The 21,144-nt window shown below is 29.3% G+C and overlaps 1 protein-coding gene across 1 annotated transcript; it reads right to left on the reverse strand.

Moving 5' to 3' along the window:
• Nucleotides 1-386: 386 nt before the first annotated feature.
• Nucleotides 387-18,085, reverse strand: LOC119672698 (carbonic anhydrase 7). The gene is made up of 5 exons (XM_038083815.1): nt 17,189-18,085; nt 2,427-2,474; nt 1,751-2,169; nt 851-1,078; nt 387-692 (listed from the first exon to the last, which is right to left on the reverse strand). The coding sequence occupies exons 1-5, from the start codon at nt 17,238-17,240 to the stop codon at nt 480-482; spliced, it is 960 nt and encodes a 319-aa protein (XP_037939743.1). The 5' UTR covers nt 17,241-18,085; the 3' UTR covers nt 387-479.
• Nucleotides 18,086-21,144: the final 3,059 nt, after the last annotated feature.

Here is a 21,144-nt window from a genome sequence, read left to right on the forward strand (position 1 = left end):
TAGAAAGTTATTGTTGTTGTGGTTGTAGCTCGGGGAGATCAATTAAGCAGATAACATGAAAGGAATATCACATACGAATACATGGGTTACCAGAGGGAATAGGTCTATGAACGAAGCCATTTGTCGACTACGATGATGAAGTGCTGCTAACCATTACTAAAAGTGAGTGATAGAGGATATTTGGAAATATTGATGTATTATTTTTTTTTTATAGTTCTAAGAGTATATATCACTTTTTATTCTAACGATAGAGATTTATTCTTATTGGGTTCAAGATAGAAACTTCTTATAACTTATTTTGCAAAAAATTGAGGCAGCGTTTGTCAAATTATATACTTAACTTCACTTCTTACTTCAATTTAAAATAAATAACTTTCACTTTTTATCACTTTCATATATTTATTGCTTATGTGGTGAAATCTATAAATACAAAACTAAATCAAAAATGATTTAATACTCAATTTAGTAAAAATAATAATTTACTGTGATATTAAAACTAGAATCGACAGAATGAAAATGTGGAAAAATATGGCCATTGATGCTGCTGAATTAGATTTATCGGACTCAACTGTCAACCTTGGTAATGGCGGTATGGCTCTATAAACGAGTCGATTGTTAAGGGGCTGTATGGGGCGGAAATTGTGTGTCAATGGTTTTCCCTGATGTGTGTGGAGGCTGCGGAAACGTTCAATCTAAAAATATAAAAAGGGGGAAAACATAAAGGTGAAAGTAAATTAATGTTATGAACTGTTGCTTTATGTGGATTTATGTGTGGATGCATATGATTAATTAGTTTTTTGTTTGACTTATTCTTGTATTTTTCATTTTGATTTGTGTAAAAATTGCTGACCTGTTTAGTGGAAATCATAATTGGCGTCGCAAAATCAATCCACGTGACATCCTCACTGCAGGGTGGCGTTGTTAGGGAGCCAAGATATGTGTAATAATTTTCAACATCATCGGTGATTAACTGCTGCATTTTGGGTGGATGTCGAAAGGGAACATGTGTGTCAGGAGTACGTACTTCATTTAATAGTTCAGTAAATTCAGCATAATTTGGATTGTCGTTCTCTTGTAACTAAGGAATGTGTGAAATTGAAGTTGAAATTATGGTTTTAAATTAAATTTCAAGTCATTAAAGGGATTATATAATTAAATAGACTTAAAACTGTATACCAACTTAAAGCAATATATTTAAAACAAAGTTACTTAATTAGTTCTTCAAATATTATTGAAACTGTTCGAAGCTTGGAGCATTTTCATGTTTAGGTATGCGTTTATTCGACCGCAGTGAGTTGCTTAAAATTTTCGAATATAATATAATGTTCGAAAATTTGTTGTTATACGTCCACATATAAAACAAAATGAAAATAAAATAAAACAAAGTTAATGTCTTGTACGAGCAGCCCGAACATTTTCGAACAGCTATAAAGATATTCGAACATTTAAATTATTCGATCTTAATGTTCGAATTCAAGTATGTTGCAGTTTAAGAAGAACAAAAAATTGTTATATTGTAACCCGATCATCTTCGAGCAGCTCTAAACATATTCGAACATACAAAGTATTCGATTTTAATATTCAAATTCGAGTATGCTATAGTTTTACAAGAACAAAAAATTGTGATATTGTTTGATTCCCAATAGTACCCGAAGTCGAGTTAACTATTAACTAAAAAGAAGCGCTCCTGAAGTAACGTTATCCTCAATAACTTTGAAGTACTATATATATTTCAATATATACAACTTACCGCATAGAAGAATGCTAAGACAACGACACCATCATCATTGACTACAGCTTCATTGAAAGTTTCATATTTGACATTATAGAAGACCATATGAAGTTCGGCAGGGAAAGAAACATTATTTATTCTATCTTCACTTCCGACTGTATTATTTTCACCCCAATGAAAATGAAATTGTGAGAATTGAAATAGTCCCTGATTGCGTAGTGGACCACCACTTATAGTTGGCGGCATATTGTGGTATAAAAGTTTTACGACCACTGTATGGCCATTATTGACCAACTCTGCACTTGCAGGGATGACATCAAAATCATGAAATTCAAGTGGCCAAAAAGTGCTGTTCACTACATCTACGATATTAATGTTTATGGGACTTTGGTGTTTACCACTACAGGTGTTATATGTATCTCCCCAATGATCAGGACCTGTAAAAAATTAGCAAATAATATAATAAATAATGAGAGTATTCATATGTATGAGAAGTATCAAGTTCGGTAAGTAGTAAAAGTGCAACCGGTTAATCTTATAATGAAAAAAGGTGGCACATTAAAGTGCAATTCAAATCCAATAAAAGACTAATATGATAATATTACTATATATCACTCGAGATGTGTTTTGCTGTCGCCGCTTTGTACTGTTATTACGTTACTCGGTTACTTGTAATAATAAAAGTGTAACTTACCCATGCGTCCATTGTAAGTAAATTCTTGAGAGTTAATTTTTTCGAGATCTGCAAAGAAACAAACAAACACAATGAAGTAATAATAAATACCAGTAATGTCGATTTATTTATATATTCATTTTTGCCACTACTATACATAATTGAGTGAATATAAAATAATAACTTCACGATTTCCTAAATCGATCAGTATTAACCAAATATTTACAGTCTGCATTATGTGTTTTTATCATGCCGTACTGGTTCAGCTGACACATATTGTGTGAATTACACCTATTTTTGCAAGTTTTTGATTAAATTATTTATTATCGCAGACACGGTAACTTGTTTAATAATTAACAGATACACTTGCCTCCAAAGAATTCATTGACTATTTTATTAAGAAAGTTGTATTTGCTTAAAGATTATATATTTTATTGTTTGCTATTTTTGGACTTCGGCTGAACAGAAATAAACCCCGATATTTTTAAATTTAATTATTAATTCTGTCACGTGTTAAAAAAAAAAACTAATTTCTTTATTCAATTCAATTAAACCCTCGACAATATGTATGTACCAGTTTTTTAAAAGAGACATACTAATCAAATAATATATTTATAAAAAAATTATTAAATTTGTTAACAATATTTATTATTGTGCCAATGCAACTTTTAATTTTAACTTAATTATATTAAATTAAATAACATAGAAAATATTTTACAGTTTAGTATATACAATTATAAGATAGATGTGAAATTTTTTATGATCACTATGTGAAAACCCAAATAAATAATATTAAAAATTTAAATATTTTCTATTAGCTTTAATATAAAGTTTTAAATGAAACAAATTTTGATTATTTTATAATTTAAAGTCGACTTTTATAAATTTAGAAAATTCTCTTAAGATACATGAGAAAGTGAGATACCTTCTGTTCAAAAAGTACTCGGATTTTGTAAATAAAACACACAAATTTAAATTTTATTTTATTTTAACTCCTTCAAAATATGCTCCTTCTGAAGCGATACACATATGCCAACGCTTAACCCAATCTTCCATACATTCTTCGTAGGCCCGTGAAGGTATGGCTTTTCGTTCCTTCAGCGAATTATCTTTTACCGATTCAATCGACTCAAAACGCTTACCATGAAGGGGCGATTTGAGTTTCGGGAACAGGAAAAAGTCGCACGGATCCAGAATTGGCGAATATGGTGCCTGCGCGAAGACAGTGGTGGCGTGTTTGGTCAAAAAATTGCGTACAACAAGAATTTCTCATAGTAAAAATCGCTAAATGCACTTGAGGTAGTCTCACATTAACAGCTGCTGTAAACAAACTAATTGAGTGATGGCGCTCAAATTTGTACCATATGTCAAGAAAGGGTGTACCAACATAACGAAAAAAAAATTTTTGAAAAAGGTATATTACATAAGGAGTAGTTAACAAGCAACAAAATCCGAATACTTTTTGAGCAGAATTATATAATATTAACAGAATAATATTAATATCCTGTTAATATATTAACAGGAGTTCTATCGAAATTAGGCTTCGATAATTAGATTAATTGCAAAACCGTAATCTACAACGCGAATGGTCTGTATAGTTGTGAGATATGTACTATATTAACTTAACATATTGAAAGGAAGAATATTAAATAGCATTTATCGTTCAGTCTTTGCGAAGGAATATTATGACCAAATACAATGGAATAATGACAAAAAAAAGTGAATCTCTTTCCTATTTATCTAGATTAAATATATCCTATTTATCTAGATTTAAAAAGAAATCTAAATAAATATGAAAACATTAAAGAAATTTTCAAGTCACAGCGTTTTCTGACTTCATGATATTATAAAAAATATTGAAGTCGAGGATGATTTGAATAGGAAAAGCGAATGATCAGGGGAACGGTAGATTCAGAGGTAGAAAATGATTTAAGAACTATGAGATTGTATACCTACTTTCGATTAGCTACTAATTGTGTATGTGTTAAATAAGAATAGTTTAAGAAAGAAAGGCTCACAAAGAGATATAATGGAATTATTCCGATTTTACGGGTGCACCAATTTGAAAACGGATTTTATTAAAGTTGGCTATTTTGAGCAAAGCCATATGTTGACATTGTTTTAGATATATCAGACTCTACAGTTTTAAATTTAAATATTGATTGAACAACTGTAAGTATTTCACATATATGTATATTAACTCTTTAAAAGCAAAGATTTATAAGAAAATGAACAAACTATTACTGTAATTATTAAAAAAATATATGTTGAAAAAATTAAACACTACTAATTGTTAGCTGAATCTTTTTCGTTTTAGTAAAGTAATGTATTATTAAAGTTTAAGCCAAAAACAGCACTAATAAAAGTAAAATCAACAGTATTAAAAGTGTATAAAACACTGATCAAGAGTCAATACTATATTATTTTTATGCTTAAAAAAATAATAGGATAGTAGATATCGGGAAAATAGTATAAAACTTCTACTTCAACATGTGATATAATATCAATGAAAGTTGTATCATAAATTGTTTTATGATACCATGTATATACGAGTACTAAATTATTTTAAGTGCTTAAACAAATTTATATTCTATAATTTTTTTTTGAATTCTTCTTAAATTATTTGAAATATTGCATGTTAACATTTTGATAAACAGATTTTACAACAAACTATCATTCATTATAGTCATGTTGTCGTGTTGTCATGTCGGTCGACTGATCTGTGATTATCGCTTGCTTGAAAAAATTACAGTAATTAAAGTTTCAACAACACTGAATTCCACTGTGGTTCTGCTCTGGGCACAGGCACGGATTGTCTTGGAAGCATTGAAAATTATTTTTCAGTGGTTGAGGTGTTGCAACAGCTCAAAAGCAATTACTCGTATTTAACATATTTGCTACTGTTTATTATAATTAAAATAAATTACAGTAATTATATGTAGATTAATACTTGTAAATCGTTTGATAATACGATTTAGTAATAATTTAGGTTCAACAATTACATACTACACTTCATCTCGTTGCGCCATCCGATCTTCAATTCGGTTATGTTACATTTTTCATAAAACAAGCTTTTTTAAACTGTGTGTACATGTTTATTTTTAATGAAGAAATGCATCCGTCATACATAAAATAAAGTAGAAATTTCGAAAATCATTGCAGCCCTTCATTAAAGTAATAATTCTAAGGGCGCTATGAACGTATGTATTATATATCATTTCACTCAGCCTATTTGCAGGAGTTAACATAGCTTACTTCTGGTGCTTCTTCCACCTCGGATATTATTTCGTGAAAAACTAAAGAAGAAAATTACAAAAGTGGATTCCATAAATTGAAGAAACGTTGGAAACGTTAGCCCATTAAAGTGATAGATAATATTGAAATATTAGTTCAGTCAACAACTAAGTATGCGTTATTTTATTTTCGTATCGTAAATTTATTAAGCAAATCAGTACACGAAATTTTATTTGAAGTAGGAATAGGAAGAAATGGAGTAACAGCTCCCAACGGAGCAGAGCACTGCGACCATGGTTGATCTTTTATGCTGCAACAGACCCTAACCGAACAGAAGACATTCCGCCTTTCGAATAGAGCCAGAATGTCGGTCGCTGAGGAGCTACTAATGTCAGAAGGGGAGAGTAGTTCTCGACGCAGTGACCTCCTCTTGGTCAAAGCTGAGCAGTCACAGAGAATGTAACTGGAAGTCTCATCTGCTTTCAAGCAGAGTCGACAATCTATCTCTTCGGATAGACACATTTTGTTAAGATGATAACGCAGTCTCAACTTTGTTTTGCTGAAGAAGGATACCTTACCATAATTGTAGGGATGAACCAGCTCTTTAGTCTGACGGTTACCTGGTATGTTACGCCAGTAGCGACTTCTCTCGGCTCAAAATCATTTATCAATCAGAGACCTAGTAATAGACCAACTTAATCTACAATATGGCTCCGGTCCACAGATTTGAATGGCAGATCCTGAGCTCGCAAGACTGTCGGCAGACTCATTACTATTGATTACTATATAACATATGAAGTATATTCTGTATAAATTATTTCTATATCGGTAAGGAAGTGGATTCATTACCATTGATTCCTGTGTGATATTTAAAGTATATTCTGTACAAAGTATTTCTATATCGATAAGGGAGTAGGTTAGAAATATTAGAATTCTAACATCTACAGATCATTATCGATTATAAATATATTCCATATTAACTTTATTATTTGAGTAATACAGGTTACACTTTAAGACTGGCCAACCCGGATATACGTTTGAGGCGCTACCAAAATCGCGTACATATATTTTCATAAAGGTTTATTGTAAGCATCACATCTACATAATTATATATATCTCCTTGCAATCATATTAAGCTATCTGTGGTTAAACGTAATGTATTAGTAATTATCATTATAAGTTAAATATATAATTTGATTAATTTTCAAAAAAATTTTAATGTTCATTTTTACACCTCTTTAACATTCTGTCCGTGTAAAAATATACAATTATCACTTATGCACCAAAATTCACAATAAAATTAAATAAAATAATTTAACTTTAATTTTATTATAAGCAATTATCGTGTTTCTAATCTAACCGATTTGCACGTAATTTCATATCAATTACATTTGATAGGCTTTCTCACCAGGTGATTCACTTTAAACCAATTATTTTATTTGATTTATGTTAATGATCATTATTGAAGAAAATAATTAACTTTTATTTGTGTAAATGACATATAGTCAAGCATTAAAATAAATCGCATTTGTCATAGATATTTCAGTTTATTTACGAGTATGCGGAAGTTTTGAAGTAGCTGCTTCATATAATATTGTTGTTTATCTAACATACGATTGTTATCACCTGTCATAAATCAATTACATAGTACAATATAATTGTTATTTATTACATTATATAAACAGGTGTGAATTACTTCACATGCATCGTATTTATGCAAATAGAATAATAATTTGTTAATATGAGATTATTAAATGTTTTCTATCAAAAATCCTCATAAAATGTTTCTTTCAATTCTTTCAACTTTTCATATTTATTTATTTTACTAACAGTTTTTTATTTTAAGTTAGTATTATAGTAAATTTTTATATGTTGTTTAATAAAATTACGGATCAGTATCTATTCATCAATAGTAAAACTATGATTATATGACACTATTTTAATATGACATCTTTGAAAGGAAGACAACCAATATCTTAATTCGATTCTGTTATTCATTCCTTGTAGACAAGTAATTTGACCTTTTAGGCCTTTAATACGATTAACGAGTCTTAAACGAATCGGGAAGAAACTTGGATATACCATCATGATTTTGAATCAAAACAAGAGGTTGAAAACTGATGTGAACCTGGGTGTACTGCTCCAAAACAATTTTACGCACGGGAATTGACTAAAAGCGTGTTAATCTAGTGAAAATACTATTTTTAATTAAGAGAATTAATCTAGTGTATCTAAATATTTTTGTATTTTACACTAATGTCTCCAAAACTAGTAGTTCTAGAAATATTCTTGACAAGTCTTTTTAGAAAGACTAGTCTTGAGCTTATTTTTCGATTTCATCTTTATTTCATCACATGACAAAAAATGTTTTTTTGCGTTTGAATTTAAGACCTCTCTTCTCGAGTTTGCAAATTAAAGAAAGTCGCAGGGTGTTATAACTGAAAAAGGTTATGGTTGTGACATTAATGAAATGTTATATTTGGCCATAAATTGATGGGCATTCTATTAGGTTTTAGAAATATCGTCGCCGAGTAATCGTCGCCAGTTGGTAGTATCGAGATGCGAACGTCCTCTACCGCGTTTTTCATATATGGGTACCAAATCAAACATCGAATCTAGTCGGAACACTTTTTCGCATTCGATCGGCATGACCAAGCCAGAAAAGTCGCTGAATTTTTATGCGCTTAACTATGTCAATATCGCGGTATAACTCATACAGCTCATCGTTCCATTTAATTCGATACTCGTTGTTAAACTGTAAGAGACCATAGATCTTCTGAAGCATTTTTCTTTTGATTGCTCCTAACGCCCTCTCATTACTGTTGGTAATTGCCCAAGCTTCTGCACCATATACCAGGGCAGGCATAATAAGAGATTTGTAGAGCGCGATTTTTGTTTGACGAGAGTGGGCTTTATGTCTCAATTGCCGACTTAGCTCGAAGACATAATATATAGAATATAATTTTCTAGATATGGTTAAATTTGTCTGTGGTTTCTGATGGTAACTTATATTATATATTCCAGATCGAAATCAGAAAATCAGAAAAAAGTATTCTGAACTACAGTTACTTCTTATAAATTAAAGCACTTTGATAAGAGACATGTATGTCTGTTATTCACTATCCACAACATCGATTTCATTTCTATGATTCCGAGTTTATTATTTTAAACTTTAATCTAAAACATTTTATTATTTAATTCTTCAATCATATGGTATAAATACTCCTTATTGGTTGTAAATACATTACGTTTATAACCAAAAGTTAATTAAAAACACCTTTTGTGACATACAATATTTTGAGTTTCTGAATTAATGTTAATATTTTGCACAACATCTGCATTATTTCCCAATTAAATGCAGTATCTTGCATTTGGCCTATACATAGTTGGTCTGAACACATAATATAATACACAATATGTTAAAATATGCTCCGCAATTTGTTGGGATGCACATTGGCATAGATAATTTAGTTGCTAGGAAACAAATGAAATGCACCGAATGCTTTGAATATCTCAAGCAATTGGCAGGTGTCCAAATTTAGTTGGCAAAACATTAATTAAGCCTTAAGATGAGCACTTAGTCCAAATCGAAGGAAATGGGGTGAAATAAAATGAAATTCAAATTGTGAACATTGTAATTTCACACTTTTGAGATAATTTCTACTTTATTTAAATGATAATATCATTCTGACGTCAGTAGCAGTAATGCTTTGCTTTATCATAAATTAATTGAATGAAAATTATGGGAAACAAATTGAATTTCTAATGACTATTAAGTCACAATTTTTTATTCATTTATAAAAAAATTTCCTAAACAAACTCATAATTCAAATTCGGTATTTTAAGAATTTCAATTGTAAATTAATTCCAAGACAATTAAATGATTTATATTGAATTTTTAATTAAATTTAATTGTTAGTGATTAATTCAGTAACAGTTAAGTGTTAAGTCATTAATAGATGTTTTTAGGAGCTTTTTTCTATGTTATGATTATCATATTGTTAACCTCTTTGACTTTGAAAATTTTCTGTGAACCATATTTGGATGCTTTTGTGGGGCCTTCGTCTTTTGAAGTTGCCTTCTACAGCAATTAAATTTTTAAATTTTAATTAAAAATTCTTTATTTTATGAGGAGAATCATATTTAACTTTAACCCAAAAAAAATCATATTAATATTTTTTTGGGTTAAAGTTTTAAATTAAGTGCTCAAATGTTATTTGAATTAATTTCAAAGAATTGACCAAAATGAGTATTGAGTCATATTATTCAACCGGACAGGGTGCTTTAAGAACACACTCAGAACATCTGAAAAATCTAAGCATATTGCTACCATCATGTATAATATTTAATGTGCATAGTGTCCAAAATTCTTGTGGTAAATGAGGACAAAACAAAGTACTTTCTGTCAAAAAACAAATCTCCTAAGTGTCTTGGGACTTACGTCACTGTTGACAATTATAAGTTCGAAGTTGTGAAAGACTTTGTTTATTAGGAACCAGCTTAAACACCATAAATGACGTCAGCCTAGAGTTTCAACGAAGAATCACTCTTGCCAACAAATGTTACTTCGGGCTAAGTAGGCAATTGAGGAATAAAGCCCTCTCTCGACAAACAAAAATCACGCTCTCCAAATCTCTTATCATGCCTGTCCTGCTGTATGGTGCAGAAGCTTGGACAATTACCAACAGTGATGAGAAGGCGTTAGGAGCATTCGAGACAAAATTCTTCGAAAGATCCCTTACGCGTTGGTGACGAGTATTGAATTAAATGGAACGATGAACTGTATGAGCTATACCGCGACATTGACATAGTTAAGCGCATAAAAATTCAGCTGCTACGCTGGCTTGGTCATATCGTGCGAATGGAAGAAAGTGCTCCAGCTTGAAAAGTATTTGATTCGGTACCCGTAGATGGAGGACGTCCGATGGAGGTACAGGACGTCCGAATCTTCGTTGGAAGAACCAGGTGACCAACGATTTGGGGGCGCTCGGTACTACCAACTGGCAACAGAAAGCAACTAATCGGGCTGACTGGCGGAGGCTACTCGAATCGGCCAAGGACGACCCACGTCTGTAATAGCCAACTAAGTAAGTAAGTAAGTGTCCAAAATTATTGAATGGAAGAAACAAAAATTAACAACCATCAATCAAAATTAATTTTGTTGCCTTTCATCCAGTGCTTAACCCACAATCAGCCAACATATATAGAAGACTTGTAATGCTTTCTTTAAAGGTGACATAAAAAGCTTAAATGTGGCAGAAGTATTTCGAAATATATGTTTTCACATACATCCTTTAAACAGCTATATGGTCAACCTAAAAGTTAATTATTTAAAATAATATAAAAGCAATTTTAGTTCAATTGTAGTTCACTACTTTTCGAAACCTCTCTCTATTTTTTAGTCCTAATATATATAATATATATTTGCAAAAGAGTAGAATATACGTAAAAACTTTTAATTAATAATTTATTAAATATCGACTATTATATCTTATGTTTTATATATTCCAATATTATTTTGAATTGTATCATTCAAATTTGGAGTTTAACATTTAGTACTTGTCTCCAAAAAAAAAAAAAATTATTTACAAATAATTAAATATAAAAAACAAGACCACTTATAATGGGTATTTGGCATTACTCGAAGCAGCTGTATGATCAAATTCAATTAATTAAAAAATATAAAAAATATTTTTGTTGTCACACTGAGTGAGGATTTAGCCATTTTTATCGATGGTTCAAAAATTGGTATTAGAAGTGGAGTTTTCTCAGAAGGGCTGAATATATCCCTATAAGTTCCAGATCACTGAAGTTTTTTTTTAGGCAGAAGTGACTTCCATAAAAGACACTTAAGCTTGTCTAGAAGTAGATAATACACTTGAAAGGAATATACATATATATACTATCGGATAGTCAAGCTACTTTAAATCCTTGAGTTCAGTCTAATTTACATCTAGGAGAGTTTTTGACTGCCTCACACCAATAGAAGAAAATCGAATCCTCTCATAGAGATGCTCCGTAGAGATATTAGTCTTGCATAAGATTTACTTACAGGTCATTGTATTGTAGGTAACCATGCTAGGAGACTAAATCTCCCTTTCAACCATATCTGTCGCAGTTTTGATGAGCATGATGAAACTTTATCTCGCCCGCTTTGCTTCCTTCCGGCAAATGCACAGCACCACTTTAACATTTTAAGGGCTTTCTTATTTGAGAATCTTGGTGGACTTCAGGACCTCCCTTTGAATAGCATCATAAGCTTTGTCAAAGGTTCTAGATGGTTTTAACCCTTGGATTAAAACCTGGGATCACCGGTATAGCCTAACCTAACCTAATTTCACTACTATTTGATAAATACCTTTCTATTGTTAAGAATAGTTTATATTAATTAATAATATTAATTAATATTAACTATATTGTTTCTTTCGTCAACACGGATGTTAAATATTAATTCACTATATCTTTTCTTTAATCTAAAATTTTACATTGTTTTTATATAGTCAGTTTTGAATGAATTAATTTAAATTAATTAGTAGTTCGAAAAATAGGGATTGTATTTACACTACACTGAAAGTAATGATTTCTCAAGTCAATCAAATTAATTTTTAGTATTTATTCAAATGATTTATTTAATTTCAATTTGTGTGTTTATTTAATTTTATTTACAATTTCCTTTCTGATTAAATTAGTTTATAAATAATAACAGTTAAATTGTGTATTTTGTCAGGGAAATTGCGTGACTTCAAACGGCAGCTGACAAGAAGCATTTCGTGCAATCACTCAACATTTTGAACAAATTAAGTTGTTTCGTGTGAAATTATTTAAATTAAAAATTTGATAAAAGCGCTAAAAATTAGTAAAATACACGCTATTAAAATAATCAAACAATTTTCTTATTTAAATATTTATAAAGCACAAATCACTGTACTTATTAGTTAAATTCTTTTGATGAATTTTGATTGCCGTTGACATTTTTTTCATTAGTTTTGACAGTTCAAATTTTATTTTAGACTAAAAAAATTTTGAATTTATATTTTTAAGCTTAATTACTTTGTCCTTTTGTGTTTTTCATCAGATACAATGCTTTTTTTAATTTTATATTTTGTGCATTTATTAAAATCAATTTGAGTTGATTGATAAATTGATAAAATTTTTCCAAATATTTGCGGTGATTTTGATTTTTTCCATTTAAAAAATTTCATCTGGTAAATAAATCAATTCATTTCTTTTTAAAAACAAAAATATGAAAATATTTTTTTTAATTAATTAAATTAATTTTTATAAATTGTTTCCTGTAAATAAATTACTTTCTGAATATTGAATGGAATATTAATCTCTTCTCAACTAAATTCACATTGTAAATAAAACCTAACATTTTCGCAATATTATTTTGTTGTAAATATTGAAATACGCTTCAACAAACCACAATAAATGTGGTCAAGAGATACAACTTTATTTTTATGGTTTTGTGTTTACTTCAAACTACCAAATTAACAATTTGCACTACTATAAATGAAGGTATTGTTCACAGTGATATAAATTACCAATCTGCCATATTGGTAAAGTAAGTGTAGTTGGCGGACATAAAGTATCTATTGCGGTTACCTAATATCTTTAAGCCCAATATTTTCATGAGCTCATGTTCATATTCGTATAAGTAAAGATACATATTGGTTCAAGTGTGTATGCATTACTTAATTTACTCATATTGTAGATAATGTTGGTATGACTTTTTGTGGGAAAACAGAAAGATTTTTTAATAACTTTAAACAAATATTTAGGTTCATTACTGAATCAGTAAAATTTTAAGAAAGTGTCAATTAATTTTATGAACTGTATTTATGATACAATATAATTACAGATATTTTAAGGTAAAATGTATTTAACAGTACTCTCAATAACCTTGAACATCATTTACTAAATTTAATTGATATGTTAATAGAAAATGCCAGACTGCATAGGAATTGTTCTATTAAAATAAATTCATATGGGAAGTAAAGTAAATTCCTCAGCTTTACGGAGGTGGTGCTTAGTTTAGCACAAAAATATATTTTCTATGGAAATTATCTGGCATTAATAAGCATAACGTAAACAAATAATGATATTAGCTTTCGCTTTGCTGAAGCTTATGTACTCTTTTAAATCGTTACATTTTATAGGTTAGGTTAAGAAGGCGCGTGCTGACAGTTATCCAACACTTTCACTCGGAGGCATATATTGCCCATTGTAATGCCGTCAAAGATTTTGCCGGAAGAGGGGAGTTGCTAACCTTTATTATCTTCGTGTACTATCCTTGTTAAACCATTTCGTTTTCCAGATGAAATTAAAGAGATCTGATAAGTTTGCTTTCGTTATCTCTGCCAGACCAGTGAATCCCTAAGATATTGTAGTCGCCTTGTCTGCAGTCCTGAACAGAGACACAGGAAGTGGTTGATAAATTCTACCTCCTCTTCATCTTAGCAACTCTTGCATAATTCACTTGTTGGAACTCGCCACCATTGAAGTATAGGCGCAATGGCACCGTACCCCGTTAGTATTCCAGTAAGTGCATGAAGTGCAGATTTGCTGAAGCACAAAAGGGTTTACGTTAGCGAACTCAGAATCTTCTCACAGTTCATAAATCACATTTTATAAATTACATTTAAAATTAGAAAATAAATTAGAAAATAAAAAGGTTTTTCTAACAAAAAGCTGTGACTAAATCGCTTGTTCATATGGCAGCTATACTTGATATGAATAAAATTTTGTATATTCTCTCATATGAATATAAGTATATTCTGTGCCGAATTTAATTTGAATGTCTTAAAAACAAACTTAACTCATATCCAATTATTTAGTTTATGCAACATCTAAAGGATATAATGTATATAATTTCTTCAATCCGACAAATGATTTGAACTACTTCCAAAAAATGTGTGTGTTAAGTTTTATTCGAAAACTGTGAGAATAGTTTCGGATAAAACAGACAGACGAATAAGACTAAATGAACTTAGCTTGTTGAATAAGTGCATATATACTTTATAGCGGCTACGAAGTTTCCTTCAATGCGTTACAAATATCTGAATAAACTGTAATAATACATCGTTTTTACACCTTTTTTGTGTCTTGGGTATAAAAAATGATCAGTCAATCAAAATTTATTTCGTCTTCTCTGAATTAGATTTAATCATGTGCAAAGAGTTATACCAGAACTTGATCCAATCTTATATATATTTTTTGTACACTGATTAAGTTTCCGAATTAGATTTAATCGTGTGCAAAGAGTTATACCAGAACTTGATCCAATCCTACATATATTTTTTGTACACTGATTAAGTTATTGTCTTCAATTTTTTTATCGATTTTTTCTTGGCCACAATCAGATTGAAACATCTTCCATATAATGATTATTTTAGTTTAGGGACTAGAAAAGAGTCACTCTGGGCCAATATCACATGAGTCAGGTGTGTTTGAGCAAAACCATTCGTTAAAATTCTTATCAAAAACTATCAACGATGAACACTTGGTGTCATCGGAGTACAGTCAAAAACAGATGGTCTAAATGCACTGGTTTAGATTACCACCAAAGTTTCATGTCAAAATAGAATATAGAACAACTATTTTAATATACTTTATCGTTTTCTATCTTTAAAAATGTGTTTTTCCAATTTAAAATATAATATTAATAATGCAAATGTATGGTTTAGAGTTATACATTTTCTTATATTAATACGAGTAATAAGATTTCTTAGAAATAATTAATAAGATTATTTGTAAATTCAATGATAAATAAACCATATGTGGTTAAAGTCTTTCCAAAAGACTTTATCAAAGTGTATAAAGGCTTTCCAAAACAGTGCATTTAAAACGATTTGCTATAATTATTTTTATTTTTAGAATTATTTTTTATAATTGATTAAGTAATTAACAACTACTACTTAAATATTAGTATTCCAACATTAAGTACGAAAAAACGCACTGCGAATTTTAATGACATCAAATAGGACTTTAGAACTATTTGAAAAATTCGTTATTCGTTTTCCAAATTGGAATAATCATATTCGTCTAGTCATCACATAAACAAAGTTTGGGTACCATTTAGTACCAAATATTTACCTAAATAATTTACTCTAAATTCTCTGTATTTGATATTTAAACTCCATAGTTTAAATAAAACTATGGCGCGTTAAACTCCATAGAGTTATAATATAGCACAAAATAAATTTTTTGATGAAATTATGAATAAATTTCCCTCGATGTGACTAATTCAAGTAAGCTTTATAATTATCATTGAACACAAAGTATTTGCTTGAATAATTAAGTTTAAATTCTCTGTATTTAATAACTAATTACGCATGCTGAAGTCCATAGTTCTATACCATAACAATAAATAAATTTGATGATGCAATTTCAAATCAGTTCCTCAGTTCCTTCTTCCTCTTGAACTAACCATGTTCACGTCAATTTTATAAATACTAAGGTACTTTATATCATTTATCAGACGTTAAATAATATTGTTAAATTTCTTAACAAAATTTGTATATCTAATGTCAAGATATATATTTTGAATAGACTGAAAAGTCTACTGTCTAAACATATATGGATGCGCTTTCTGAAATTAGCAGTCCAAAAACTAATTAAACAAATAGTTGTGCTCCGCAAACATTGATAACAGAAAGTTGGTGGTATCCAAAACAGCGTTATGGTAAGCCTAAGATTCTACTTTATTAAAAAATATATCAGTAGGAGAAGAAACTAATGCCTAAAAAACTGTTGATAAACAAATTTTTAATCGAGAGGTCTAAGAAATGCTCAAGAAAACTGTTGATAAACAAAGATAGCCCAAGGTAAAATATCTTGTAGTAACTTCCCGAAAGTTTTTTTTTTTGTTAAATTAGCTTATAAAGGAGGACTGCATATTATAAATCTCTATGACCTCTCTGGGTTACAATAACACTTTCATCCAGACGAAAGAAGCTAAAATAAAATATCTTGTATTAAATCCAAAAAATAAATTCTTTTGTGAATTTAGCATATAAAGGACTGTATAGCAGGCAATAACTCCGAATTCTTAGACATCTATGGGGTACGTTAACCTCTCTATCCAGAGGAGAGAACATAAAGTATAATATCTTCGACAATATTTTGGATTAACTGGAAAAAATTTTTTTTTCACTTCTAATAAAAACTTATTGAAGGCTACAGTTTATATTTAGAATTTATTTTCTTTCGTAATCAGACTAATTTTTATGGAACTCAAAGCTCCGAGTTATTAGACCGGATATGGATATATGCATAATAAAAACAAAATCCAAATGTAGAAACAGTTGATTAGGTCAAGCTTTCTTTAGGGTTTTGTAAGAGCTGCTTTCATAACTATTAATGGGCGTGCCTGGGAAATCGAAAACGTACCCATTTATCATCTAACCAAAATATTGATTTCTTTCTAAATAAAGTATGTTAAAAAATTTTAAATGAAATTTTTTTTGTTCGTTTAAATTAGATGTTAGTTGTGAAATGTAGATGTAATTATGACGTATTTGTCATAGTTTTAGTTTAATTGCACTTACCGCAAAATAATACTATAGCTGTGAATAGTAAAAATGTGTGGCACCCTCTCATTTTGTGTGCTTGACCGATTTAATTAATTTGGATTTTAATTAGATTAGAAATTAGATTTAATACTTTGTTGTAAGCAGGAGCGGTCTTTTGATATTTAAATTTTTTTCTCTATTTAATTAACACAAAATTTGTAAAAACACAAAATCGGAACTCTATTCGAAATAAGTGCCTTATTTTAATTCATAATTTGTTGTACTAAACTATGCAGTAAAGTTGTTGTTATTAAGCGTAGATTATATGCATTGCAAACAATGGAATAATCTAATGAGTTCCCAACAAATAATCACCAATAAAGGAAATACCTAAATGATTGCACCGATTTTGCGTTGTTGTTTTTCATTAAGTCGGTTTTTATTTAAAATTTATAAATTATGAATTATAAATTTTTCCAATTTTTTCAAAAACTCTTATTATCGTTTGTTAACACATAACTTCGAAAAAAAATTCCACTTGCTTCCGTTGGTTGCGTTATTGCATTTGATGGATGCTTTCTGTTGGAACGCGTTTATATTAACTTTGCTTCCTTAACTTTTTAAGCGATACTCTATTCTTTTATGATTTTTCACATACGAAACTGACACTTTAATTAGTTTTCACTAGTTTGCATTATATTTAAAATTTTTAATTATTTTCAGTTTAATTTTAGTAATTAACGTTGAAGCTCAGTTCCGTTGAGAAGCCAACAACCGCCAGCTCTGACAGATACCTTCGAAATGAATAGCAGAGCTCAGTGAATCAAGTTGTGAATTATTAAAGTAAAACTTGTGCTGGCTGTCTGACGATTGCCGGCTTATTTGTTGTCTGATGTGCGACAATTTTAAGCGTACACAATTTTACACACTCATCTTGGCTTCTGTAAGTACAATTACTGGGCTACAGTGAATGTATCTATGTATCTATTTATCATACTTTAGCTGCTTGTACTGAGGTAGCTACGAACAATACGCTCACTGGTACTTTAAACATAAATATATCTGTGTGTACATATAAATAACATTTAAAGCAGACAATTGCGTTTATAAAATGAAAGCGAAACCTTGAGGGAAATTAGTTGATCTCTAATCCTCCATATCACGCAGGTAATCCCATAATTATTAATAGGAATTTCATTTCAATTAATGAAAGAGATTGATAAGCGAAAAGTGAACATCTTCTTTGACACATGAAACTATACCTACATTCACTAAGTGCTTAGTCACAGTCATCAAAGTGAAAAAGTGAATAGTTTCAATTATATGTCCGCAATATTGTTTAAATACAGCAAATATTATTATTACTCTATTTAAACAAATAGCTCCGCAACGTGATAACAAAACAAAGCTTAAGTCTTACAATTAAAAATAAAATAATATTTTAAAGTAACATTTTTAGTATTGTTCCACCACAAATCCTAATTCAATGATTAGATTTGATAGCTTCCGGACCTGATGAAAAGTAAATAAACTTCGAAATGTTTAAAATTTTTGTATACAAAATAATTATATAAATAAATGTACACAAAATATAATATAACATATAGCACAAAACTTAAAAATTCTTTTTATTTCAAAAAGTTTCCAAAAAGCATTTAAATATAAGAAATAAGTTCAAGACCATTAAGTAAAAATAAGAATTGTTTGTTGTAATTGACTACTGTTCAAAATACCTCAAAAATAATATTGAAAACAATAGTCTATATAAGGAATTTAGTTTAAAACAGATGTTAAAAATCAATTTAAAAACCATTTCAGTAACGAATGCACTGTCAAAGAAAGTAAACCCAAAACATTAATGTGATGACCCCTATACCATTTCTAGTAAGTTGTTCAATCCAATTTCAAGAAAACATCGGCATTTTTATCTAAAAGTATCTAACTTATATATCATCATTATAAAGGGAAAGGAATATTGATTTATTAACATTTCAATTATATATAAGTAACTGAGGAATACTAAGCACTTTAACTATTTTAATAATTGTTTAGTGTTTAATGGATGTTAGAGTATAAAATTGAATTGTCCTGTTTCATAAGTTATGAGAGGAAAGAAATCTCTTTCCAAGATGGACAAGTCTGCTGGTTTATAGTTCTTAGTTTTAAATACCATAGAATACTCGTATAAATATGTTCACGAGTTTCAATATCCATTTTACAGAAGCTATAAAAATTATTATATGAAAGGCTAATTTTGTTCTGATGATCCCTTAATCACCTGAACTATTAGGAATCTCAGTTAGCTCAGTTAACTCTGCTCAGTTAATAAAGATTTTTTTATGCATTAAATTCCAGTGGACAAGTTGAAGTTTTTAATTTGTTTTTGTTGTTTACAGACCAACTAATAGATTTTAAATTGATACTTTTCGCTCCTTAAGTATTTCTAAAATGAGCCACTTTGACATTGGTTCCATTTCAATTAATTATCATTTGATCTACATTCGTTTGATAATTTAATCAATTATATCGTGGCCTACATACTTTTTATATCCAAAAACCTACCACAAAGTGATAGGTACTTGCAATAAAGTACCTGCAATAAAAACAAGAGATGGAATCTATTAATTGCTCTGCATGTCTTATCCCTAGACTAAAAAAAAAGCGATTTCAATGTCTTAGACATCAATTGTCGGACCGCAGAGAGTGGACTTGTCGGATCTGCTCAGTTTTATCTGGTAGATTAAATGATTTAACAAAATTAATACATAGATACAACAACGCTTATTGTAAACTGACTCTCCCAGTCAACTTTGATCAACATGCGAATTATTAACCTAATCTGACTTAAAGTTAAAAAGTCCACTTGGTTCTCGAAAAGTATGTTAATTTGCATCTTTTATTGATCCTCTCCTCAAATATTTGCTAGCTGAAGCTTCGAAGACAAATAGCCCCATTTATGTCTCAAATAATAAACTTGAATGCTTTATAACGTTTTTAAAATATGCACTTAAATACAGAAAATATAATTGATAAGCGGCATTTGGCAGACGATATTGTATCAAAATCATAAATTTTATATAATAAATAATATAAATTATTTTTAATAATATTTACATATGTAAATATATAATAAAAATATTAACATATTTAAAATTATATATCATTTTTTTTATGATATATGAAATTGTATTATACACGTGAGCAAAATATTTATCTTATCTAATTAATTACATTGCTTATTATACTTGGTATGTGGAACTATTAAAGAATAAATGAACAACAAAAAAAAATAATAATAATAAATAAATGTGTTATTCTTATTTGGACTCTTTTCAATTTGTTGTTTAATATTCATGAACAAATTCGCTTAGTAATTTTTTTTTAAACGAAAGCATAAAACACAGCTATACATAATTTAATTAACTAATTACAGTTTCTGTTACATTTCCATACAATTCTTTTATTTTTAACATGGTTTTTATGGTATACATTATGGTATATATAAATCTTATGTATTTTCAGTATTTTAAAAACTTTTTTTAAATTTTTAATTTGCGACATTGTGATGCAGATGATATCTTTTGTAGAATATATAGTAAAATAAAATTTTAAATAAATATTGTTTTTTTCCTGGCTTCTTAATAAATTTTTTAACTTGTGATAAACAAGCTTTATGCAGTATTTAGAGTAATAACAGCCACAATTTTTTTTCTAGTGATATAATTATTTTTGTTGCTGACTTCTATTGTTTGGCTTTAACGGGTGGATTAGCTCATTCTAAGCTCCCTACCATCGACTGTTAATTTGTTTCTGAGTCGTACTTGTAGATCTAGGCCTCATTTTGGGGCAATTTTATAAAAAGTATTGAAACATATATTTGTAAATTTTGAAAGAAAATATTGAACAACCGCACATATTTTTGGACTTTGATTAAAACTCGACGAATCCATCGTTCTGATTTTTTCCTTATCGCAGATAATTACTTAATATTC

The sequence above is a fragment of the Teleopsis dalmanni genome, chromosome 1, assembly GCF_002237135.1.
Source record: "Teleopsis dalmanni isolate 2A chromosome 1, ASM223713v2, whole genome shotgun sequence".
Lineage (NCBI taxonomy): Eukaryota > Metazoa > Arthropoda > Insecta > Diptera > Diopsidae > Teleopsis > Teleopsis dalmanni.